The sequence below is a fragment of the Pan paniscus genome, chromosome 9, assembly GCF_029289425.2.
Source record: "Pan paniscus chromosome 9, NHGRI_mPanPan1-v2.0_pri, whole genome shotgun sequence".
In the NCBI taxonomy this organism is placed as follows: domain Eukaryota; kingdom Metazoa; phylum Chordata; class Mammalia; order Primates; family Hominidae; genus Pan; species Pan paniscus.
In genome coordinates this window covers 94,642,743-94,669,473 of record NC_073258.2, presented here as the reverse complement: position 1 = coordinate 94,669,473, position 26,731 = coordinate 94,642,743, and the positions used below count along the sequence as shown (strand labels likewise).

The following is a 26,731-nucleotide window of genomic DNA, read 5'->3' as shown; positions in this document are numbered from 1 at the left end:
TTACAGGCCTGAGCCACTGCACCCGGCCAAAAAAAAAAGTTTTAATAACCCACACCAACATCCATGGAGGAGATGCAGGGGTCTTCTTAGGTTCAACTAAACAGACTCACCCCAGAATACCATAGACCACACTGAGTACCAGTCTATCCAGAAGCATTTGAAGGGACCACAACTTGCCAGCAGACCATGCAACTGTCTACATAGCAGCAGAATACCTTTGTTGCAAGGAGATGAGATCCACATTGGGTATATGTGGGACCTGCCCTAACAGGAGCCATAAGCTTCTGTAACAACTCCATAGGCATGGTTTCCACAAGCCAAGCCCAGTTTTAAAAGTCACCACCATCCAGGAAAATCCAAAGGCATTTCCATCAGTTATTTAAAATTTCTCCTGGTTCAGATGCATTTTACCAATTTGAGATCATTTTTACTACAAGCAATGTTGCCTAGTAATACTGATGACTTCTTTCCTTATCAGGTTTCCAAGGGATGAGAGCCAGCATTAACCAAGGAGCAAATTCTCATACAGAAAGAGAAACGATTTTGTTAACTCTTTACCTTCTCTTACTGAAATAATCGGCAAACAAGTCAGAATATATATACTCCATTAATTTGGCTTAGGTCAAATAAAGAAACTCATACAATAGCCAGTAAATAACAAGTAGATCACTGCACTCTTCCAAAGCAACTTCTAAAATTTCAGCATGTAATATGTCCAAGAAACTTGAAATCCCCTAATAACCTAGATGAACAAAATGTAGGAAAAAACAGCTTTATGTCCTCTCACATTTGATAATAGCTCTTGTTTCTAGCTTTGTTTTAAAGCAAATATTTGAGAATAAAGCATTTTGGTGATTGTCTACATAAAATTGTAATAAAAAAAATAAAGGCTGAGCACAGTGGCTCACGCCTGTAATCCCAGCACTTTGGGAGGCTGAGGCAGGCAGTCACAAGGTCAAGAGATCGAGACTATCCTGGCCAACATGGTGAAACCCCTACTAAAAATACAAAAATTATATGGGCGTGGTGGCACACACCTGTAGTCCCAGCTATTTGGGAGGCTGAAGCAGGAGAATTGCTTGAACCCAGGAGGCAGAGGTTGCAGTGAGCCAAGATCACACTACTGCACTCCAATCTGGCGACAGAGCAAAACTCCATCACAAAAAAAAAAAAAAAAGAGACAGGGTCTTGCTATGTTGCCCAGGCTGGAATGCAGTGGTTTTATCCATGGTGCCATCATAGCACACTGCATCCTTGAAATCCTGACGTTGAGTGATCCTCCCGCCTCAGCCTCCTGAGAAGCTGGGACTTCAGGTGTGTGCAACCATGCCTGGCTTAAGTTGTAATTCTGATGAACTAAAGTTTACATTGTTTTCTCAAAGAAAAACAAAACTCAAAAGGCTTGGAGATATATTAATCTAACCAACATTTTAGAATTCTTTTCTTAAAACAAGGTGTGAAGGAACAGGGTTTCTTATCAGTCACTATTGGTGAATGCATACTTGTGGCAACAACTTTGAAAAACAATTTGGTAGTACTAATTAAAAATTTAAATGTCCTTATCTTTTTTTTGAGACAGGATCTCACTCTATCACCCAGGCTGGAGGGCAGTGGCACAATCTCAGCTCACTGTAACCTCTGTCTCCCGGGTTCAAATGATTCTCCCACTTCAGCCTCCCAAGTAGCTGGGACTACAGGCATGTACCACCACGCCCAGCTAATTTTTCTGTTTTTAGTAGGGACAGGGTTTCATCATGTTGGCCAGGCTGGGCTCGAACTCCTGGCCTCAAGGGCTCCGCCCAAAATGCTGGGGATACAGTCATGAGCCACTGTGCCCAGCCAAATGTCCTTCTCTTTTAACCTAGCAATTATACTTGTAGGACTTTACCCTATAAATGGATAGACCTGTGTATGTACAAATTATTTTGCTGGTACTCGACAAAAATGTTCAACAACAGAAGACCGATTAACAGTTTGGGACATACAATGAAATACAAAAAGGCTGTAAGAAAAAAATGAGGTAGATCTATGTGCTAACAAAATAATGTTTTACTCACTCATATATGACTACTGAGCAATAAATTATTCATTATGTGTCTTGTCTGCATTTCTGGACCTTATGGCCATATGAATAATTTTAACTCAGAAGAATGCAGAATAATCCACATATTTTAAACCTTGTTAAAATAGTCCACATAAAAAGGGTCTACTACTCTGTAAAGCATTTCCTGTATACAGTTTTTCCTAATTGATCCCATTGTATTCTGATCATTAAGCCTACCTACATAAGTTGAACTAAAACACTACTGAGTTTAAAAATCACGTAAATTACAAATGACTGCTAATACGTAGAGTTTCTTTTTGGGGTGACGGAAATGTTCAATAATTAAGACGATGATGGTTAGACAACATAGGAAATATACTAAAGACCACTCAACAGTGTCCACTTTAAAATGGTGAATTTTGTTATGTGTATTATGTTTTTAGAAAGCATACAAAACTGTGTAAGACAGGTAGGGTTACATATCTTCTACATGCATATGTAAAAAAAAAATGTTTTTAAAGAGAGGTCAGTTACAGGAAAAGGCAGGATATATATGCTTGTAAATACATAGACTTTCCTAGAAAGATGTGTAAGAAACTGTTTTAAATGATTGATCCAAAGGAATTCTGATAATTATTTTCAACTTTCAATAGCCTAAGTTGAGCCCAGCTGTGATGGTTAACACTGTCAACTTGATTGGATTGAAGGATACAAAGTATTGGTCCTAGGTGTGTCTGTGAGGGTGCAAAGGAGATTAACATTTAAGTCAGTGGGCTGGGAAAGGCAGACCCACCCTTAATCTGGGTGGGCACCATCTAATCAGCTGCCAGTGGGGCTAGAATATAAACAGGCAGAAAAATGTGAAAAGAGACACTGGCCTAGCCTCCCAGCCTACATCTTTCTCCCATGCTGGATGCTTCTTGCCCTTGAACAACAGACTCCAGGTTCTTTAGTTTTGGAACTTGGACTGACTCTCCTTGCTCCTCAGCCGGCAGATGGCCTATTGTGGGACCTTCTGATCCTGTGAGTTAATACTTAATAAACTCCCCTTTGTGTGTGTGTGTGTGTGTATACACACATACACATTCCATTAGTTCTGTCCCTCTAGAGAACCCTAATACACCAGCTATAGAAGATGAGGAAAAGGGCATTCTACTACTGCCTTCTACTTCTCCTTCACTCCTGATTCTGTCAAGGCTACATCATCACTAATGTTTCTTCATGGAAGTTTACAACGTTTACATTGGGACCTGTAACCATAATCCCAGTTTCAGTCTTAGTTCTAAGTCTAAACAATTCAATGATGATTTCTCTTTTCTTTTCCATTGCACTCAGTCTCTCTTAACTTTTTACTATGGAAAATTTTAAACACAAACAGTAGGAGGGCAAAAGGCTTACTGGCAAATAAATAATAAACACCAACAGAAGTATAATATAATGAAAGCCTATAATCCCATCACCCAGTCTTAAGCTAAAAATGCAATCCAAACTTGTTTCATCTATGTTCAACACCTACTTTCTCCCACCTCACCCTCAAATCACCCCAATTATTTTATTATTTCTTTAGATAAGGGGAAGAAAACTCTATGACTCTACTTTATTCCATCATCTTTCTCTGGAAGTGTCAGGACTAGTTTCCTTTCCATTGTGTATTCTTCCATACTCTGCATCTGCTCTCACACTTATCTACTATGTTTTCATTTTTTAAGTGAATTAAAACCTCTGCATTAAAAATAGTATTATATTGGAAATGACTGTACATAGGAAAAATCAAGAAAGAAAGAAAACAATAGCATTATAAATGTATTTTTCTGCACCTACCCCTAAGGGTCGTTATTTTATGTTTCACAGTATGCTTTGCTTTACTGTGGCTAGTTACGTCTGCTGAAATAAAGCAACTAAGGGTATGGGAGTGCACACCTGTAGTCCCAGCTACACAGGAGGCTGAAGCAGGAGGACTGCTTGAGCCCAAGAGTTTGAGATCAGCCTGGACAACAGCATTGTGAGACGCCATCTCAAAAACACAAACTGAGACAAAAAGGAAATAAAGCAACTAACACTTTAAAAATAAAATGCAGTCACAGACCCTGACAAATGTCAGGTGTTAAATTTCAAAAAGGCTCAAAAGGTAGGCCAAAAAGTCCTTAAAGGCTACTGGCCAATTGTATTAACTTGTGATTTGTGAATGTAAATCAAGTAGACTGCATTCCTATGAAGCCTGGGGACAAAAACCATCTTACCTCCTTCACAGACACACAGTTATCAACCCAGTTTTTAGGGCATAATCATGAACTTGATTAGACCCAGGATCAACACCAGGTCATGAGAACTATAAAACTTGGGTTGTTTTAGGCATAACATGGAGAGTACAGGCTAGAATACAAATGGCCCTATTCACTTCAAATATACTAGACCTGCCATAACCATTAGGCAAGAACTGAAGCAGACCTGGAGTCTCAAGAGGTAAGGCAGCCTTCTGCTCAGTGCCGGGGTTCATTGTTTACCTCAGCTCAAATATGTGACATTTACTTAATAAAGACTAGTTTTTAGACATTCTTACCTCTCATTCTTACAATGTGTAAAAACAGACTTTATGAATTTTCTCCTAAGAACTAACTGCCATCAAAAAAACAAAAAAACAAGGGCCGGGAGTGGTGGCTCACGCCTGTAATCCCAGCACTTTGGGAGGCCAAGATAGCAGGATTGCTGGAGTCCAGGAGTTCAAGACCAGCATGGGCAACATAGACCTGTTTCTTAAAAAAAATTTTTTTAATTAGCTGGGCATGGGGGCACATGCCTATAGTCCCAGCTACTCAGGAGGTTGAGGCAAAAGAATTCCTTGAACCCAGGAGCTCAAGGCTGTAGTCAGATATGATCATCACTGCACTCCAACCTGGGTAAAAGAGTGAGACTCCACCTATTAAAAAAAAAAACACTCTACAGCTTATATAATTTACAGAAATATTATGCCACCCTAGCAAATAAAAACCAAATGCTTAATATAATTACTCAGCAAACATCAATAGCAAATTAACATATTAAATACAAAACTTTTATTTTAGCCACTTACTTGCATATTTGTTCATAGCCTTGTGATGTGATTAAAACTTTCACACTAGATTCATAAACATCATTGATATTTGACCAATGAGCCTGTATCTGAGGATCCTCAATTCGGCTTGCTAAGCTGTCAATGGTTGCAGCAGCTCTTTTAAATACAAGAAGTTAAAAAACTTTTTAAGTCACCATACAAAATGATAGGAATATAAATGATTCATCAATTTTATGAAAAATTTAAAACTAACTACTTTTTTAAACTACCACTATGTGTAGGCAGACTTTAAATAAAGGCAGAGGTAGCTCTAAGAACCCTTTCATACTGCTTGAATGTGTAGGTTCTCAGCTTGACATTACAATACACTCTCATCACACACCCCTGATTATCATGATTCATGATGGGTTTATTCCCTTTAACTCTATTCATTTTCTTCCACTCAGAAAAGCTTATCAGGAAATGAGTGAGAAGGATATTCGATATCCTACAGTATAAACCTAATATAAATCATTCATAAATGTCAGTACTTGATCCCTGGTAACAAATGACTTGGGACACACCCACATCTAGACCCATTACTGTAATGAAATTATAATCATATTCAAGAGAAGCTAGAGATTTTTTACACAATCAAATCCCTATACTCCAAAAAAAGAAAACTATCAATACAAATGAGAAATAAGATTTATCAAGTGTTCATTATACAGCAAGCATTATAATAAGAGCTTTCATGAATTATATCATTTAATCTTACTAACATATCATTTAATCTTAACCTTATTAGGTAGGCACTATTATTTCCATTTTTTAAACAGAAAAAAGTTTAGCAATGTTAAGCAATTTGCCCAAGGTCACATAGCTATAAACTGGGATACAAAACCTGGGAGTCTAAATCCAGAGCCAAAAACCTGGGAATCCAATTCCAAAGCCAGTAATCTTATACACACTAATCAACAGCCAACACTTAGAACCAAAGCATAAATCATTTAAATTAACCAAACCCTCAGTTTCTAATTATCTGATTTTTAACACTTTACTGGAAAGAGAAAGAGAGGCCTGGAAGTGGCTCACACCTGTAATCAAAACACTTTGGGAGGACAAGGAGGGACGATCGCTTGATACCAGGGGTTCAAAACAAACCTAAGCAACATATCGACAACCAGTCTCTATAAATAAAAAAAAAATAAGCTGGGCACAGTGGCGTGCATGAGTAGTCCCTGCTACTCAAAAGACTGAGGCAGGAAGATCACTTGAACCTAGCAGTTCCAGGTTACAGTGAGCTATGACTCCACCACTGCACTGCACTCCAGTCTATGCCAGAGTAAGATGCTGTCTCAATTTTTTTTTTTAGACAAAGTCTCACTCTATCACCCAGGATGGAGTGCAGTGGTGGAATCTCAGCTCACTGCAACCTCCACCTTCCAGGTTCAAGTGATTCTCCTGCCTCAGCCTCCCAAGTAGCTGGGACTACAGGCGTGTGCCACCACGCCTGGCTAATTTTTAGTAGAAACGAGGTTTCGCCATGTTGGCCAGGCTGGTGTAGAACTCCTGACCTCAAGTGATCTGCCATCCTTGGCCTCTCAGAGTGCTAGGATTACAGGCATGAGCCACCATGCCACGCCTCACCTCAAAATTAAAAAAATAATAATAAAAATAAATTTAATTTTAAAAGAAAATGGGAAGAAATGAGAAGAGCCAGTGGGGACAAGGGGCTTTTACATTAATAGACTTAGGGTTTGGTCTGCTGCTGCAGTACCGGCTTCTTACAATACATTCTGAAATTTATTTTCCTTTTTCCTTGACGTGTTTCCCTGACAGTGCTTCATAATTCCTATAGAAGGTAAGTATGTGTGTGAGCATTACGAGAACCATTAAACTGGAAATAAAATTATCTAGCAATGGAAAATTGGGAAAAGAAATCATGAAGTATTTACATAATAGGATATTATACAGCTATTAAAATATATTTAAAAACCTTTAATAAAAGATGAAAAAATTTACAATACAATATTAAATGAATGCAAGGTATAAAATTTGTTTGTTTTGCTGTCACCCCGAGGTATGAACTCAGAAGGATATAAAATTTTATAAACTCCAATTTTTTTTTAAAGACACACACACACACACACTCTGACACATATACATAAAAATATATTAGCATGTCAAGACATCTCATTGTGCATGTTATCATACACATCAGTCTTTTTGTCTTTTTTAAGACATGGTTTCGCTCTGTCATCCCAACTGGAGTGTAGCAGGGTGTGATCACAGCTCACTGCAGCCTCAACATCCCAGGCTCATGCAATCCTCCAGCCTCAGCCTCCCAAGTAGCTGGGACTACAGGTGCACACCACCACATCCGGCTAATTTTTTTTTTTTTTTTTGTAGAGATGGGCCATGTTGCCCAGGCAGGTCTCAAACTCCTGGACTCGAGGGATCTGCCCGGCCTCCCTGAGTGCTGAGTTTACAGGCATGAGCCACCACACCAAGCCCAGCTACTTTTTTTAAAAAGGCTTCCTGGCCAGGCACGGTGGCCCACGCCTGTAATCCCAGCACTTTGGGAGGCCAAGGTGGGTGGATCACTTGAGGTCAGGAGTTCGGGACCAGCCTGGCCAACATGGTGAAACCCCAACTCTACTAAAAATACAAAAATGAGCCAGGCATGGTGGCGCACACTTGTAATCCCAAATACTTGGGAGGCTGAGGCGGGATGATCGCTTGAACCCAAGAGGCAGAGCTTGCAGTGAGCTGCACCACTGCACTCCAGCCTGGGTGACACAGTGAGACTTCGTCTCAAAAAAAAAAAAAAAAATTCTTGTAGAGACAAGGTCTCACTATGTTGCCCAGGCTGGTCTCAAACTCCTGGGCTCAAGCAAGCTTCCCATCTTGGCCTCCTAAAGTGTAGGGACTACAGGGGTGAGCCACCATGCCCAGCCAGGGTCTTTTTTTCTTCACTAAGCTTTTTGTACACCAGGAAGAAGTAAAAGTTTTAAACCTTTGCTGCTTCCAAGGCTATACTTACTACTCTGAAATTTATAATGGTTATAAAAATAGCTGTTTTTATGCTGATCATTTATTTGGGGAATATTTAAATTTATGGTCAATCAGAAATTTGCAAGACTAACGATCTACTCAAATTATCAGCTTTTTAAGTTGAACTGTATTAATGGTAAGAAACAGTAACCTATCATATAATGCTTTATTACTTACAAGAAACTTCTACATACATCATTTAATATGACCCTAAGACCCCACTCCTATACCTACTATTGACGGGAATAAGTGGGGGACCATAGACACTAAATCCCTTGCTCGAAGTTATTTAGCAAGTGGTTGAGCCTTGGCTTACACACCTTTCACCCCTAGTCCCCTACTCCTTTCACTGCATCATGCTGTCTTCTCTAACGTGTCTCTCCAATTCCTTTTACTAAAAGCTGAAGGACCTAAATTTCCACTTTAAGACTACAAACTAATGTACTAAAAAAAACTGTATTAACAAGAAAAAAACTGGAAATCAAAAATAAAATATCTATTTAATGACAATGCCCATGCCTGAAATTCTGGAGTACTACCAAGGCATAATTACAAATGAAGTAAAAAACAGGCCTTTTCACTAAGTACCAATGATAAAATAGAAAAGCACCCTTTAGCACTGAAAAAGATACATTTATATGTAATCATGCCACGTTATTTTGTAAGCAGTGTATATAAAGGAAAAAAAAGAGCTTTGGCGTTACATAGACCTGGGCATAAATCCTCGTTCTGCAACTTTTTAGCTGTGTAACCTTGAGCAAGGTGCATAACTTCTTTAAGCCTCAATCTTATCAGTAAAAACAGGGTTAATACTACCTGCCGCAAAGAACAAAGATTAAATAAATTCACATAAGGAAAGTGCCCTCCAAACTCTAAAATGTGCAAGAAACAAAAAATACAGAAACCCTCAAGAAAAAGATTTAAATCAGTTCAGAAATAAGTATCTCACGGCTGGGTTACTGAAGAAAGTATGGTGTTGTAAGGCACATTCCTAGTCAGTTGTCTTTGCAAAAAAGTGACAGTGTTAGAAAGAATACACTGTTAGATCAGAAGTGGATCTAAGTCTTCCCCAGACTTGACAGGACCCAGTCTATGACCATAAATAAACTCTTACCACCACCTCTCCCTAAAATAAAAAAGTCAAAGGCATCCCAAAAAAGTGTATGAAATAACAAAAGAAAACATACTGCAATTTCAAAGAAAAAACAGAAAATGGTAACTTTTTTCAACCTTACCTACTCCTTAGAAAAATATGCTTTGCTTGTTTAATTATTTTTTCCAGAAGCCCTTCACTGGACTGTAATGAATTAATTTCATTTTTATCAAAAGCTTGAGGACCCGAAAGTCTCATTCTCTTGTGGCCAAAAGGTGCACTTGCTGGATGAGGCATCATGATGGAACTCAAGGTCTGTTTATGAAACTAACAAAAACAGCCATTTTAAATACCAATATCCACATAGTAAATGCTATATAATATTTAATCAAAACATGGTTGACATCTTAGAAACACTGAAAGGAATGGATTTGAACCACACATGAAAACAATCCAACCTTGGAGAAAAATGCTAGCATCTACTAGGTCACACATAATGCAAGACTGTAAAGAGAAGGGTCCCTCTCAAGCTGTAACTTTTTTCCTTTTCTCATGTCGGATGGGTAATGCGCCGACATCCTAATAAGGTTTGAGGGAGTCACAACTCACGCATAAGCATGAAAGCCCAATCATGCTTTTGAACCACAAAAGGATCTCAAGCTTTAATTTTTATTTTACAAGTTTTAAAATGTAAAACAATCCTCTTCATTGAGTCTCATAAATAGAACGCATGCAATCAGTAAATAGTTCTTTCACTATACCCTAGATTAGAGGTTCCCAAATCCGGCTGCCTATCTGAACCTCCTAAGGAGCTTTTTAAAAACAACTCTTGCATCATCACAATCAACTGAACCAGGTTTTGGGGTGGAGCAAGGGAGGCTGTAATATATAATTCTATGAAATTTCACAGGATATTCTTTTGAAATTACCCTGGCCTGTGAACCAGCTCCCTGTAAACAGTTGTAGATGATCTGTAAGTAGAACATGTCCTAAAATAAAACTAGTCTGTTCACAGACTCTGGCAAGACATTTTCCCTTATCTCCCCCAGTCAGAATCACCCTTCCCTCTGCACTTTAGCATCATGTTTCTTACACCTCTACTTGAAAACCTGTGTATCTCTACCACTAGAAGGTATGTTTGGGAACAGGGACAGTATTGTGATTATCTCTGTATTCCCCTAGCACACAGCAAGGATCTTTCACATCAGACAGTGAATGTTGTTGCTACGTGAATAATCAAGACTCAGCAGACGAGAGGGGCTCTGTGCATACTCACTGCCCTGGACATACTCACCACAGCGCAAAGAAAAACATTTATTTCCTTACCTCTCTAATCAGTAGATGCAAATTATGCTCTAGGACATAAAGGTGGTCCTCCGGACATTGCTTCTCAGTAGCAAATTTTTGGGATTTCTTATCATTTGAGGAATGGCACAAAGAAATAGATAACTGCAAGCCTATTTATAAAAAGGAGGACATATGTAAATAACCTGAAATATGGAAAGGTACAAACTGTCTTCATAAAGTATAATCATAGTTCATTTTCAAAAGATATATTCTAAACTTGAAGATCAGACCTCATGATTAACATCTGTATATCAAGATTACTATTCGGCCGGGTGCGGTGGCTCACGCCTGCAATCCCAGCATGTTGGCAGGCCAAGGTGGGTGGATCACAAGGTCAGGGGATTGAGACCATCCTGGCCAACATAGTGAAACCCCATCTCTACTAAAAACACAAAAAAATTAGCTGGGCATGGTGGCGTGTGCCTGTAGTCCCAGCTGCTTGGGAGGCTGAGGCAGGAGAATTGCTTGGACCCAGGAAGTGGACAGGTTGCAGTGAGCCAAGATCACGCCATTGCACTCCAGCCTGGACAACAAAACGGAAACTTCATCTCAAAAAAAAAAAAAAAAAAAACTATTCATGAATATAATAAGCTACCACGTATTTTAACAATTCAAATTCTGTTGACATATAATATGGCTGCTGCCCTTGAACTGGCTAAAGACTGGTGAAAAAGCTATATATTAATTTAATTTGTTTTTTCCTTTAAAATAAGAGTAGGTAGGCAGTCTTACTGCGTAAAAGACAGTTAGTCTTCCCTACTCCCATGAGAAGTAGGACAGAATTTCTCACCACTAAAACCTACTTCCTTCTAAGATGACGGTCCTTAGAATTTACGTAAAAAACAAGTGCAAAGCTAAATACAAACTGATCTCCAGGGCAAGTCTACCTGCTTTTGAATAATATAATTAAAATCCAGTTTCTATAAATTTGAGACTATTACGAGTAAACTTTTTTTTTTTTAATTTGTTTGTTTGTTTGTTTTAGTAGAAATGGGATTTCACCACGTTGGCCAGGCTGATCTCAAACTCCTGACCCCAGGTGATATGCCCGCCTCGGCCTCCCATAGTGCTGGGATGACAGGCGTTAAGAGTAAACATTTTTAAATTGGCCTCTCATTTAGATAATAAGGCAGGATCCCTGAAAAAATCTCCCTTCAAAGCAACTGTTGCTAAATAACTATAGCTATGCTAGTGCAAATTTTCTTTTCTCTTGACCACAATAATGACTACATAAGTGCAAATTTTTAATATGTAGCTTAAAAATCCAAGGGTCACACTATTTAGGACAGAACAGATTCCACAGTATAGTTTGTGTTACATGCTTTACTGGCTGTCACTATGGATAGCACACTATTTCTTTGCTCTCATTATTCTCCCAATACACCCTAAGAGCTACCTTCTCTGTCCTATTCCCCAAAACACAAAGTCCTGTTCATAAAGTCGAAAAAGGGCTGCTCTTACTCGGAAAGGGCTGAGAGATAATCTGGTTTTTCACCACAATGTGAGGGATTTGTGATTTAATTTGAACAGCTTCCCGAGAGAGCTGTGCAAAAATTTCTTTACATAAGAGAACGTTCTGTGCCGCTTCTAATTTTGTCTGCCAATGCGGGGAACCTGAAAGACAAGAAATATATGTATCAATTATCTAACCATATTATGCATTAACTAGTTTAAATGGTGATCTGAATACATATGACAAAAGTTTAGGAAAACACTACATTACGGTATATTCTTTTTTTTCCTATTCAGTCTCTATAGAGACTGTCAAAAATTGCCAATGCCAACTGTGTTACAAATCATCCCGACAGGGTATTGAGAAGTTCCCCGCCACCCCAATCTTTCATTCCTGAAGAGGAAAGTTTAAATTCCTGTAGAGGGAAGTATCAGTTAGCAATAATCATGCCACAGATAAACCTCATTGGGTTTGATACTGCCACTGTGCAAAGCTATATTCTTTCCAAAATATAAAAATCTCACTTCTTTAACACAAAAAACCAGTAAATAAGTCCAATCTTAAAAAAAGTTGCTGGTGGCTCATGCCTGTAATCCTAGCACTTTGGGAGGCTGAGGCGGGTGGATTACCTGAGGTTGGGTGTTCGAGACCAGCCTGACCAACATGGAGAAACCCCATCTCTACTAAAAATACAAAATTAGCTGGGAATGGTGGCACATGCCTGTAATCCCAGCTACTCGGGAGGCTGAGGCAGGAGAATCGCTTGAACCTGGGAGGTAGACGTTGCGTTGAGCCGAGACTGCGCCATTGCACTCTAGCCTGGGCAACAAGAGAGAAACTTGGTCTCAAAAAAAAAAAAAAAAAAAAAAAAAATTGCACAGCTATTCACTAATAGTTTATTGAAAAATTTTAGAAGTATATTTTGAATTGTTCTTACTTCAAACTATCTATTTTTCCTACCTATATTTATCTTCAGTTTATTTTAAAATGTCAGCTCAAATAAGACCAGAAATTAGAGGATAGAACATAACCATACCTGGTTTGGATTTGGGCAAAGGTCGTTTGAAGAGGTTAACTGTGCCGAGGTCACCTATATCTGGAGCCTGTTTTTGTATTGAAACCTATATGACAACAAAAACAAAAAAAGTTAACAAATTAACTTCAGGCTATTCGTAAGAAATTACTTGAAAAATATTTTGACAAATACCTTGATATATGCAGACCCCTCTAAATCACTAGGAATTTGGACATCAAGAGGACAGTAATCTTCAGGTATCTTTTTATCCAGATCGAGATCTGTATTCTTTATTACTTCAAATGTACCATGATGAGGAAAGAGAGATCCTAATGTTGTATTAAAAATAGGAAAATATAAAACAGTTAACATATTATTCCGACACACATTATTAAATATATAATACTTCACATCCACATCACTGAATCACAAAGTAAGTCCCCACTAAAAAACATATGTTTTGGGGGAAAAGGGTGAGGAGTGGTGAATAAAGGAAAGAAAGATAATGGTGGGGGGGTGGTTATTTACCTTACACTTCTTAGTCTAATGACATCATCATAATAAGAATTCCACAAAAAATCCAAATTGTTTTATTCCAATGGAGTATTGATAAAAATGGGTGTACTCACAGGGCAGGCGTGGTGGCTCATGCCTGTAATCCCAGCACTTTGGGAGGACGAGGCGGATGGATCACCTGAGGTCAGGAGTTCAAGACCAGCCATGACCAACATGGAGAAATCCCCATCTCTACTAAAAATACAAAATTAGCTGGGCGTGGTGGCGCATGCCTGTAATCCCAGCTACTGAGGAGGCTAAGGCAGAATTGCTTGAACCCGGGAGATGGAGGTTGTGGTGAGCTGAGATCGCGCCACTGCCCTCCAGTCTGGGCAACAAGAGCGAAACTCTATCTCCAAAAAAAAAAAAAAAAAAGAGGTGTACTCCTAGAAATGAAACCTTGGGGATGAAATACTTCTGGAGCTTAGCCTCTCTACTAAGGTTTCAACTAAGTGCTCTGCATCCAACAACAGAAAGACAGAGGATAGTGCACATAACATCTTTTTTTCAACCAGTTTCCTAGATTTTTTATTTTTTATTATCTTTTTAGAGACAAGGTCTCCCTCTGTCTTCCAGGCTGCAGTGTGGTGGTATAATCATAGCTCACTGCAGCCTCAAACTCCTAGGATTTAACAATCCTCCCACTTCAGCCTCCCAAGTAACTAGGACTGCAGGTACATGCCATCACACCCAGCTAATTTTTAAGTTTTTTTTTTAGAGATAGGGTCTATGTTGTCCAGTCTGGTCTTGAACTCCTGGGCTCAAGCAATCCTCCCACCTTGGCCTCCCAAAGTGCTGAGATTACAGATGTGAGCCCCCGTGCCCAGCTCAGTTCCTAGATTTTATGTGATGTGTTTTTGTGTAGGTCAGAAGTTTGGGTAAGTTGTTCTGGGCCATTGAATTATATAAGAAATAGGTGGTTCAATGTAACTGGTTTTATAACAAGGGAAGATGCTAAAGATTTTCTTGCAATTAAAAACAATGTGATCAAATCCTTTCATAATCATGAGTGACTACCCCAAAGAAAGAATTAAAGTTCTTGCACACAAATTATTTGTGGAAAAGAAAATGCCCAAAACCAGAAAGCACTGCTTCTACAGACCACCTATTAAAATTTTTAAATGGTCTTGTCATCTTTAATTCATCTTTATAATGAGATTTAACCTTCAGGATTCAAAACACCCCAACTAATATCAATGCTGAAGCATGTCAGTCCTCCAGTATTTGACTTAACCACCTTAACCTTTTTTTAATTTTAGGATAATGATAGCTTACTCTGGCAAATGAATCTTTCAGATATCACTCTACCATTATCTCAACTATCAAAGCCAAGACTTCTTGCCTCCTCCCCTGATATTCATAGCTTCTACCCCATTGAGCTATGAAATTTTTCCATATAGCCAGCCCCTCTGACTGCCTCAGCAGCTTATAAAACATTGCCATTATTACCTTGTAAAACCTACTATTTATTATAGCTCAACGACCAAGAATTTATACCAAAAACTATGAAGTCAACATCATCAAACTTTAGTATGCCCCCAAAAGTTGCATTCCCTAAGTTAGTGTTGTAGCCCTAGTTTGGTGGGAAAAAGGAGAGCAAACCTTTTTGCCACCCTTTCTCTTCACTTGGGATATAAAAACAGCTGAGCAAATTAACGGGAAAAGAAAGGGCAAAGAATAGAAAGTTTCTTTCCTCCTTTCATGTCCAGTTTTTTTTTTGTTCGTTTGTTTTAATTCTCAGAAGAACACTTGCATCATGTCCAGTTTTCACTTGTTTTTTTTTTTGGGTTTTTTTTGAGACAAGGTCAGGCTGGAATGCAGTGGTGCAATCTCGGCTCACTGAAGCCTCAACCTCCTGGGCTCAAGGGATCATCCTGCCTCAGCCTCCTGAGTAGCTGGGACTAACAGGTATGCAACACCACGCCCAGCTAATTTTTGTATTTTTTGTAGAGATGAAGTTTTGCCATGTTGCCCAGGCTGGTATCGAATTCCTAAGCTCAAGCAATCTGCCCACCTCAGCCTCCCAAAGTGCTAGGATTACAGGTGTGAGCCACTGTACCCCGCCATGTTCAGTTTTTAAGGGTTACAGGTAAGGCCTTGATTGAGGAGTGTAGTTCTACCTCATTTCTAACTAAAAAGTCAATTATGCTTCAAGGTGTGTCAGCACATAAACCCCATCTTTGAACTTTCTGTTAAGTGTACCTAAAAGGTTTTGAAATAGAAACTAGGCTATTCATTATAAGGTTCTGATAAGAGTGGTTTTGGCTTATATGAACAGAAATTAAAATTTTGAAACGTAACACATAGCTGAGAAATAATACATTATAGAAGGATGTTTAACATTATACTTACACAGAAAGCATTGTTTTTGTTTGTTTTTGAGAGAGTCTCGCTCTGTCCCCCATGCTGGAGTGCAATGGTGCGATCTTGGCTCACTGCAACCTCCACCTCCTGGGTTCAAGCAATTCTCGTGCCTCAGCCTCCCAAGTAGCTAGGATTACACGTGCGTGTTACCACGCCTGGCTAATTTTTTGCATTTTTGGTAGAGACAGGGTTTTGCCATGTTGCCTGGGCTCATCTTGAACTCCTGGCCTCAAGTGATCCACCCGCCTTGGCCTTCCAAAGTGCTAGGATTACACGCATGAGCCACCACACCTGGCCAGAAAGTATAGTTTTTAATAATTATTCATACCTGCACTTCTGTAGCTCAGATCTCCGAGAATTTTATCTCCAACTTTTCGAAGTTTCCAGTGTTGCCGTAATCGCAAAAGCTCAGAATTGAAGTCTCTTTGTAGCTTGTTTTCTTGGTTTTCAGTAACTGATTTAGTCAGTCTTTCTGCCCCCTTCAATAAGATTTGTGCTGCTCCAGCAAGTGACTTCTTTTTAGATATCAATTGCAACGTCTGAGGATTCTATCAAAAACAACCCAAACATGCAGTTCTGCAGGATTTTTAAATGACTCTAAAATTACACATTTTATCAATAATAAAATGAAGTGAACAAAAAGCAAAAAGGAGGGGCAAGTACACATAACAGTGTTTTTAATAAAATAATAACCTTAACCTATTTCTTTGTCCAACTCACTCAAAGCTTTACTTACGTTAAACCAAAAACACTACAATGGCCTCTACTCAGAACTTACCATTGCATCAACTCTGTCCAGCCTGTTAGGGTCCCCTCTTAATGTACTGCCATTCCTCTCCTTATATATTGCCAGCCCCCTATCCTGTACATACACACATATAGTTATATATAACCTTTTTGGCACTCATTATACTTCTGATTAACATCTATAATCTCTGCTTCAATGGTAACCTGCATGATGGCAGAAACCACTATATCCACAAACCCTAGAACAATGCCTGGCACATAATATTTGATTTAATGAATGAATGAATGACTGCAATGGGTATAACTGTAAAATTATCTTGTATTTTGTAGCTTACCATATTTTGTATCTCACCATAAGCTATTAAAGTGCTTTTGGAATTAGGACTAAAATCACACAGCATTAACTTTTTTTCTTTTGAGATGGAGTCTTGTTCTGTCACCCAGGCTAGAATGCAGTACCACCATCTTGGCTCACCATAGCCTTGACCTACTGGCTCAAGTGATCCTCCTGCTTCAGCCTCCTGAGAAGCTGGGACTCCAGATGTGCAACACCAAGCCTGGCTTTTTTTTTTTTTTTTTTTGGTAGAGACAGGGTCTTGCTATGTTGCCTGGGATAGTCTCAAACTCCTGGCTTCCTGCTTTGGCTCCCCAAAGTGTTGGAATTACAGGCATAAGCCACAGTGCCCTGCCATTGTTAATATTAAATGTACTTCACTGAATCCTAATTTTTTGGAAAGCTGATCAGAAATCACTATCTATGTATCACATATGCATATATAAATACCCACAATCACCATAATTTGTGTATTTTACTAACCAGTTTAATACAGTTTTCTGGCTGTATGAGAGTCAAAAATCACATAAAAAGCTTCATAAACATATCAAAATAATCTTTTGATTGTATTAGGGAACGTAAATAAAAGAGTTCCTGGAGATATTAAGAAATTCCTGGAGACTCTCTTCTGGGAAAAGCACAGAATAGTAGAAAAGGCAGTGGGGCTATGAGTTAGGTGCTGGAGTTCTAGTCTTGGCTCCCTAACTACCGGCTTGACAGCAACTTGAACATATTACAAATCTCTTTAAGCTTTAGTTTTCTCTCTGTAAAATGAAGAATGCAGATTTAGGGAACTCTATTAGTCCCCCAGCACAATGTTTCTAGATTCTGAAACTATTACTATGTGAGTAATTCTATTCAATTAATTTTATTTACAAATGGGTTCTAACAGTCATTACTTCCTCTCCATGACTAATTTGGTTATGGTCTTGACACTTGTTTTCCTTAAGGACCCAAGTAGCCTCGATGATTTCAGACTATTCACCAACTCATCTTCCTGCTGCTTCTCTTTCATCTTCAAATGTTCAAAAATTGAATACACTGTTTATGAAATAGCAGCAATTCTACCCAGCTCTCAATATGCTCCATAATTTCGCCTAACTTTTCTAATCCATCCCTTAAAAAAAAAGGGAAGGAAGGATTAGATGGAAAAACAGGGACTTAAGAGAAAATAACTTGCTTAATTTAAGGTCACACAGTTAATGAAGGCAGAGGCAGGATTTGAATCCAGGTCTACCTGATTCCAAAGCCATTATATCATCACATTTTTGTGTAATATATCACAGACCAAGGACCCAGGCTATAAGAATTTGTTAAGATTTGGTAACCTTTAAAGTATTACATTCTTTTTTTTTTTTTTGGGATGGAATCTCGCTCTGTCGCCCAGGCTGGAGTGCAGTGGCGCGATCTCAGCTCACTGCAACCCCCGCCTCCCAGGCTCAAGCAATTCTCCTGCCTCAGCCTCCTGAGTAGCTGGGACTACAGGTGCCCACCACCACGCCTGGCTTATTTTTGTTATTTTTAATAGAGACAAGGTTTCACAGCATTAGCCAGGATGGTCTCGATCTCCTGACCTCGTGATCTGCCCGCCTCAGCCTCCCAAAGTGCTGGGATTACAGGCGTGAGCCACCACGCCTGGCCTTAAAGGTATTACATTCTTAATGAAACTTAACTCTTCCAAGGATCATAGGTATATAATAAAAAAATAAAGGAAATGCAGTTGTATGGCTTTGTTTTAGACCAGTTAGTCTTTAAATCTTTATCTGGACTTAATTTTGCAAGAAAGGAAAATGGAACAACAGGCACAAAGCCAAAAAAGGGTCCTGGGATTTAATAAATAAAATGTTATTATTCAGTTAAAGTCCACAAATACCTGTTTTGGAGGAAGTGCATCCTGAGAGACAGGATCAAGAGTCATAAATTTTTTATCCCTAACAATACTGAGAACGTCATAGAGAACACACATCTCTGTCAGGGCACTTCTCAAATTGTTCCTCACTGAGTCCCAAGGCCAAAGGGAAGGCTGAAATTTTACCACTCCTAAAAAGAGAGAGAGAAAAAAAAGAAATACAGAAGTATTCGTTACATTGAATGGCAGACAGCTCACTTAGGTTTAAAAAGTACTAAAAGGAGAAATAATTAATTTAATTTCAAATTGTTCTCTTATTTATGCCATCTCCTCTACCGTTTCTTAAAACTTTGTTAACATTCACGTTAGCATTTCTACAATCGCAAAATGAATATGACATCTATTTCCACAGGTTAAATTTATCATTACAACATTATAGACTCAAATCTCTTTTCAAATTTATGTAAACCTTTTTAATAATCTTCTTACAGTGTTTAGAACTTGAATTTACAATTGTACAAAATTTCCAAAATGGGCCTCCCAAAGTGCTAGGATTACAGGCATGAGCCACCATGCCTAGCCTTTTTTTTTTTTTTTTAAGAGACAGAGTCGGGCTGCGCTGGGAGGCGGCGATGAGAGGCTCGCACGCCTCCAGCCCGGCCCCGGCCCCCCGGGACGGAGAGCCGAGCAGCCCCGGCTCTGGGCTACGGACTATGGGCAAATAGCTCTGACCACCCGGCGAAGCATGCTGCCTGCCTTGGCCTCCCAAAGTGCCGAGATTGCAGCCTCTGCCCGGCCGCCACCCCATCTGGGAAGTGAGGAGCGTCTCTGCCTGGCCGCCCATCATCTGGGACGTGAGGAGCCCCTCTGCCTGGCTACCCAGTCTGGAAAGTGAGGAGCGTCTCTGCCCGGCCGCCATCCCATCTAGGAAGTGAGGAGCGCCTCTTCCCGGCCACCATCCCATCTGGGAAGTGAGGAGCGTCTCTGCCCAGCCGCCCATCGTCTGAGATGTGGGGAGCGCCTCTGCCCCGCCGCCCCGTCTGGGAAGTAAGGAGCGCCTCTACCCGGCCGCGACCCCGTCTGGGAGGTGAGGAGCGTCTCTGCCCAGCCGCCCCGTCTGAGAAGTGAGGAGACCCTCCGCCTGGCAACCACCCCCCGAGAAGTGAGGAGCCCCTCCGCCCGGCAGCCACCCCGTCTGGGAAGTGAGGAGCGTCTCTGCCCAGCAGCCACTCCATCCAGGAGGGAGGTGGGGGTCAGCCCCCACCAGGCCAGCCGCCCCGTCCGGGAGGGAGGTGGGGGGGGGTCAGCCCCCCGCCCGGCCAGCCGCCCCGTCCGGGAGGGAGGTGGGGGGGGTCAGCCCCCTGCCCGGCCAGCCGCCCCGTCTGGGAGGTGAGGGGCGCCTCTGCCTGGCCGCCCCTACTGGGAAGTGAGGAGCCCCTCTGCCCAGCCAGCCGCCCCGTCCGGGAAGGAGGTGGGGGGGTCAGCCCCCCGCCCGGCCAGCCACCCCGTCCGGGAGGGAGGTGGGGGGGTCAGCCCCCCGCCTGGCCAGCCGCCCCATCCGGGAGGGAGGTGGGGGAGTCGGCCCCCCGCCCAGCCAGTCGCCCCGTCCGGGAGGGAGGTGGGGGGGTCAGCCCCCCGCCAGGCCAGCCGCCCCGACCGGGAGGGAGGTGGGGGGGGTCAGCCCCCCGCCCGGCCAGCCGCCCCGTCCGGGAGGTGAGGGGCGCCTCTGCCCGGCCGCCCCTACTGGGAAGTGAGGAGCCCCTCTGCCCGGCCAGCCGCCCCATCCAGGAGGGAGGTGGGGGGGTCAGCCCCCTGTCCGGCCAGCCGCCCCGTCTGGGAGGTGAGGGGCGCCTCTGCCCGGCCGCCCCTACTGGGAAGTGAGGAGCCCCTCTGCCCGGCCAGCCGCCCCGTCCGGGAAGGAGGTGAGGGGGTCAGCCCCCCGCCCGGCCAGCCGCCCCATCCGGGAGGGAGGTGGGGGGGTCAGCCCCCCGCCTGGCCAGCCGCCCTGTCCGGGAGGGAGGTGGGGGGGTCAGCCCCCCGCCGGGCCAGCCGCACGGTCCGGGAGGTGAGGGGCGCCTCTGCCCGGCCACCCCTACTGGGAAGTGAGGAGCCCCTCTGCCTGGCCAGCCGCCCCGTCTGGGAGGGAGGTGGGGGGGTCAGCCCCCTGCCCGGCCAGCCGCCCGGTCCGGGAGGTGAGGGGCGCCTCTGCCCGGCCGCCCCTACTGGGAAGTGAGGAGCCCCTCTGCCCGGCCACCGCCCCGTCTGGGAGGTGTACCCGGCAGCTCATTGGGAATGGGCCATGATGACAATGGCGGTTTTGTGGAATAGAAGCGGGGGAAAGGCGGGGAAGGGATTGAGAGATCGGATGGTTGCCATGTCTGTGTAGAGGGAGGTAGACACGGGAGACTTTTCATTTTGTTCTGTACTAGGAAAAATTCTTCTGCCTTGTGATCCTGTTGATGGGTGACCTTACCCCCAACTCTGTGCTCTCTGAAACATGTGCTGTGTCCACTCAGGGTTAAATGGATTAAGGGTGGTGCAAGATGTGCTTTGTTAAACAGATGCTTGAAGGCAGCATGCTCGTTAAGAGTCATCACCACTCCCTAATCTCAAGTACCCAGGGACACAAACACTACGGAAGGCCGCAGGGTCCTCTGCATAGGAAAACCAGAGACCTTTGTTCACTTGTTTATCTGCTGACCCTCCCTCCACTATTGTCCTATGACCCTGCCAAATCCCCCTCTGTGAGAAACACCCAAGAATGATCAATAAAAATAAATAAATTAAAAAAAAATAAAAAAATAAAAAAATAAAAAGAAAAAAAAAAAAAAATTTCCAAAATACAGAAAAGTACAAAATGAAAATGACCTGTAAGCCAGCCACTATTAGCATATCTTCCTTTTAACCATTAAAAAAAGTATTGTGATTAAATACATGAACATTCACTATATAGAGTTCACACAATAAAGAATTAGAGGGTAAAAAGTGAAAGTTTTCCTTCATTCCCCACCCGATTCTCTTCCCTCCTGAGAGGTAACCACTATTAACAGATGGAGCGTACCCTTTCTTTTTTTTTTTTTTTTTTTTTTTTTTTTTTTGAGACAAAGTCTTGCTCTGTCACCCAGGCTGGAGTGCAGTGGCGCCATCTCAGCTCACTGCAAGCTCCACCTCCCGGATTCATGCCATTCTCCTGCCTCAGCCTCCCCAGTAGCTGGGACTACAAGCACCCACCACCATGCCCAGCTAATTTTTTGTATTTTTAGTAGAGACGGGGTTTCACCATGTTAGTCAGGATGGTCTTGATCTCCTGACCTCGTGATCTGCCTGCCCCGGCCTCCGAAAGTGCTGGGATTACAGACGTGAGCCACTGCGCCCGGCCCCAATGAGTGTACCCTTTCAAAGGTTTTTCTATGCACTTACATACATCTATTTCCAATTTTCTATTACTTGCCTTTCCCCCGCCCCCACTTAATATTTCCTAGAGACACTTCCATGTTAGTACTTATGAGTCTACTTAATTCTTCTAACACTGTATGATATTCTGGAACATGGATGTACGGTATGTTTAACCACTTGTATTTAACGGACATGTAGATTGCTTCCAACAAGTAAACTGCTTCCAACAATGCTAGCAGTGGTAAACACCTTGAATATATACCCTGTATATGTGCAACTTTTTCTGCAGGTTAAATTTTTAGTCATGGTAATAGTGAATCAAAGGAGATATACATTTAAAAGTTTCGGCTGGGCGCAGTGGCTCAGGCCTGTAATCCCAGCACTTTGGGAGGCCAAGGCAGGGTGGATCACCTGAGATCACGTATTTAAGACCAGCCTGGCCAACATGGTGAAACTCTATCTCTACTAAAAATACAAAAATTAGCCAGGCATGGTGCCGCACGCCTACAGCCCCACATACTAGGGAAGCTGAAGTGGGAGAATCGTTTTGAATCCAGGAGGCAGGGGTTGCAGTGAGCCGAGATTGCACCACTGCACTCCAGCCTGGCCGACAGAGCAAGACTCCGTCTCAAAAAAAAAACAAAACAAACCAAAAAAAGTTAAAATTAAATTTTGGCACATATTAAACTGCCAAATTGTCTTTCAGAATCACTACCAGTTCACATTCCTAACCCTGAATATTAACAATATTTTCAATTTCTGTCAATTTTGTGCATGGAAAGAGTATCTTAATCATGTTTTAATTTCCCAGTCCCTAGTAATGAGATCGAGTCTATGTTCTGTTTATTGGTATCTGAAGTCTCTCCTCTATGAGCCTTCAGATACCTTTGGCCTATTTTTCCAAAGTGTCGTTATTTTCTTTTCAGTCTGAAGGGACTTTTTGAATATAGAAGATATCAACTAAATTTGTGTTATATGTGTAGAACTTCTCCCAGTCTGTCATTTATCTTTTTACTTTGCTTATGGCATCTTTTCCCATTATTTTTAAATTTTATGTAAGTAATATATCTATACTTTGTAAGGTAGGTGGGTGTGTGGTTGTGTGTGTGGATGTTAGAGTCTTGTTCTGTTACCCAGGCTGGAGTGCGGTGGCACAATCATAGCTCACTGCAGCCTTGATCTCACTGGCTGAATCCATCCTCCTCCCTCAGCCTCCCCAGTAGCTGGGACCACAGACGTGCACCACCACGCCCAGCTAATTTTTTTAATTTGTAGAGACAGGAGCTCCCTATGTTGCTCAGGCTGGTCTTGAAGTCTGGGCTCAAGTGATCCTTCCAACCTTGGCCTCCAAAAATGTTGGAACTACAGGTGTGAGCCACCATGCCTGTCCTGTTATTTCCGAAATTAAGAAGATCTATCCGACTCCCAGAATAATACAACTATTCTTTCATTATTTCTTCTAACACTTTGTTTTACTTTCTTCATTTGGCACATCAATCCTCAAAAATTACTGTGGAAATAATTTTTGTGTGAGGTATAAAGTAGTATTTACCTTTTTTCGCAAATAGACCCCTAATAATCCTAACAGCACTGCCCTGAAATGACATCTTTAAATTCCCATTTACACTGGGTCTGCTGCATAACTAAATTAAGAATTTTGATTTTTTTTTCAAAAATCCTTGACGATAATGAGAATCCGAAACCCACTCATTGTTTCTTCACTTCCCTCCTAGTCTCCTCCCTTCCAGTTTTGCTTTCCCTATAATTCATTTACTAGAAAGCATCTAGAGTAACCTTTAACAAAATCATCTCTACTGATCCTGCAAAAGCTTTCAGTGGTCTTAACACTAGTCAAACGCTTATCCTGGCCTACAGGGTTCTACATGATCTGGACCCGCCTACCTCTTGGACCTCGTCACACATTTCAGTCAAAACAGACCTCTTTTCTGCAGGTGCTACTATCATCATTCACACCGCACAAGGATGCAAAGTAACTCGCCCAAGGTCACGCAGCCGGCAAGGGGCAGAGCCGCGATCTAGGGCTCTTTTAGCCACTAAGTGTGCTACATTAAAGGCCCTCTACAGAGAAGCATTCATTTAAACATTTCACGGTTTGACAGTGTCTCTAAACGCTGCCACTCAAGGAGACCCGCAGGAGTATTACGTAAAGTCGTGTCCTACCTTCTCCGGCAGCAACAAAAAGATGACGACCAAGTATCCTTACGCTTCCGCTAGAGGGACACTCAAAAGTTCTCGCACGCACAAGATCATCCCCATCGCGGGAGAGGCCGAGGCCCGCGCGGGTGCTGGGACCCAGACCGGGGGACTCGGGCAGCGGATGCAGGCCTTACCTTCCTCGTCGTCCTGGTCTGCGCTGGACCCGGCGCCCGGCCAGTCCTGCGCGTCGCCCTCGGTCCCCGCCGCCTCCTCCTCCTCGGAGCCCGAACCCTGGCTGAAGTCTATCCGCTGGGCCAGACGCGCCAGATTCTGCGACATGGACAGCGGCGGCAGGTACGTCTCGGTGCCATCCAGGCCCACCTCATGGACCTGCTTCTCGCAGGCCGATTCGATGCTGATCCGCACTGCGCGCACCCCGGACATGCTGGCTGCGTCGGCCAGCGGTGGGAGGACCCCCCACGAGCCAAAAAACGAGGTACGAAGAGGAGGCTTCCCTGCGGAGAGCCGGGAACTCAGAACCCCGCAGCCGCGGTGCCTCAGAAGACCCTCGGGAAACCGAACGCAACGCTCAGACTGGAAACAAAGGAGCTGGCCCAGCAACTTTTCCAGAACGCACCGCAAGCTGCCTCCTCGGTAAGTCTTTCGGAGCAAAACTGGGCAGGCGCGGAAGCTCCAGGACTCCCTAGAGCGCTTCCGGTGAATCACGGTGTAGGGTGGGGTAAACTTCCGGGCCTATAAGAGGCGTGGCCGGCAGAGGGAGGGAAAGAGCGGTTCGGGAGCCGAGAGTGTGGCGGGTATATTCCCTGCTTTTTAAGCCTGCGTTTGTTTAAAAAGTGGATGAGGAAAGAAAGCTGCAGAGGCTAGAAGAGTTAAGGAAAAGGAAATTAATGGATCCTTGGATCTTAGCAATGAGAGTCCTGTTGAGAGAACTGAGATCTGGTGGCGCGCGCCTGTGGTCCAGCTACGCGGGTGGCTGAGGCGGGAGAATGGCTTGAGCCCTGGAGATGGAGGCTGCAGTGAGCCGAGATCTCACCGCTGCACTCCAGCCTAGGCAACAGAGTGGGATCCTGCCTCAAAACAAAAGTTATTTTAAATTAGCAAGAAATTTTTTAAAGAAACACTATCTGAAGAGTTAGAAATTAAGGGCATGGCTTGGGGGAAACAATCGTGCTTATCACCACTTAAAATTATACTACGTAATTATTTGGTTTCCTGTTAGTTATAACTCTATGACAGCCAATATCTGCAGCAGACATAACAGACTCTGGCATGTAGTAAGTGCTTAATATTTATTTTATGCCCGAGTAACAATAAATAATGTTGATCTCACTTTTTTATTAGTGATGGGGTCCCACTATGTTGCCCAGGCTGAGTGCAGAGGTTATTCACAAGTGCTGTCAGCACACTACAGCCTGGAGCTCCTGGGCTCCAACGATGCTCCTGCCTTAGCCTCCCGAGGAGCTGGGACTATAGGAGTGTGTCACCATGCCTGGCCTTCAAATAATATTTAAAAGATTAAGAAGAAGTGGTATAACTTCAGTCTTTGGGTCTCCAAGAACGTATTTCATTAGTAGGAATTCCACAGACAAAGATGGATTATCTCATATTACAAACCTCTGTATTTCGTTTAAGGAATTATATATACCGTTTATCATGAGTGTTTGCCAGGTTTTGTTCTGACCAAGATATATCTAGGTTTTGAACTACTTTCCTAAGGTATTTAGGAAAATACGGTTGCCCTGGTGTCAGTCCCTGCTGAAGAAGAAAGTAGATGGCCGTGTGTGGAGGGGGTTGAATTTTCCTGAGAGAAACCTATTTCTGGCAAGCTGTACAGTCTGTCGCCCAATCATGTTCGAGAACCACTGTACTTGCTTTTCGTGTAAATTTGTTTAAAAAAATTTTTAAACTTTATTTTAAAATCTGATTAATAGCCAGGCGCAGTGGCAGTCTAATAGTGCAGACAAAAACAAGACAACAACAAATGATTATGATTCCTAGAATAAGTAAAGCTTTTGCCACCAAGTCTTCAAGATCAAAACTAGCTGCTTAGCCAGTTGTTTAAAGATGTGTTGGATCTGAAAGGTTAGTTGCTAAGGTTTTCATATTATCCATTAACGTAGTGATATTATCTGATTCATCTGGGATACAGACATAACACACAGTTTTTATGATAATGCAAGTTCCTCCCTGGGCTTCGGTGAGTATGTCAAAAGCCATACGGTTTTGTAATAATGGCCTTTTCCATAAGAATAACTATTGTTTAATAAT

The 26,731-nt window shown here is 42.3% G+C and overlaps 1 protein-coding gene, 1 non-coding gene and 1 pseudogene across 2 annotated transcripts in view; all 3 read right to left on the bottom strand.

The window, feature by feature from the left end:
* The window catches only part of MED17 (mediator complex subunit 17), a 31,236-nt gene extending 6,068 nt beyond the window's left edge, over nucleotides 1-25,168 (bottom strand). Inside the window, exons 1-9 of the mRNA XM_003813783.5 lie at nucleotides 24,637-25,168; nucleotides 18,914-19,080; nucleotides 16,288-16,507; nucleotides 13,233-13,369; nucleotides 13,062-13,146; nucleotides 12,034-12,186; nucleotides 10,552-10,682; nucleotides 9,368-9,552; nucleotides 5,115-5,252 (exon numbers count right to left, since the gene is read on the bottom strand). Coding sequence (XP_003813831.1) covers nucleotides 5,115-5,252; nucleotides 9,368-9,552; nucleotides 10,552-10,682; nucleotides 12,034-12,186; nucleotides 13,062-13,146; nucleotides 13,233-13,369; nucleotides 16,288-16,507; nucleotides 18,914-19,080; nucleotides 24,637-24,886 — 1,466 coding nt within the window. The 5' untranslated portion in view covers nucleotides 24,887-25,168. The remainder of the gene's footprint in view (nucleotides 1-5,114; nucleotides 5,253-9,367; nucleotides 9,553-10,551; nucleotides 10,683-12,033; nucleotides 12,187-13,061; nucleotides 13,147-13,232; nucleotides 13,370-16,287; nucleotides 16,508-18,913; nucleotides 19,081-24,636) is intronic.
* LOC112441316 (small nucleolar RNA U13) lies at nucleotides 9,779-9,879 on the bottom strand. Its single transcript, XR_003029250.1, has one exon. It is a non-coding gene; the product is annotated as a small nucleolar RNA U13 (small nucleolar RNA).
* LOC112441338 (U4 spliceosomal RNA) lies at nucleotides 12,322-12,520 on the bottom strand (annotated as a pseudogene).
* Nucleotides 25,169-26,731: the final 1,563 nt, after the last annotated feature.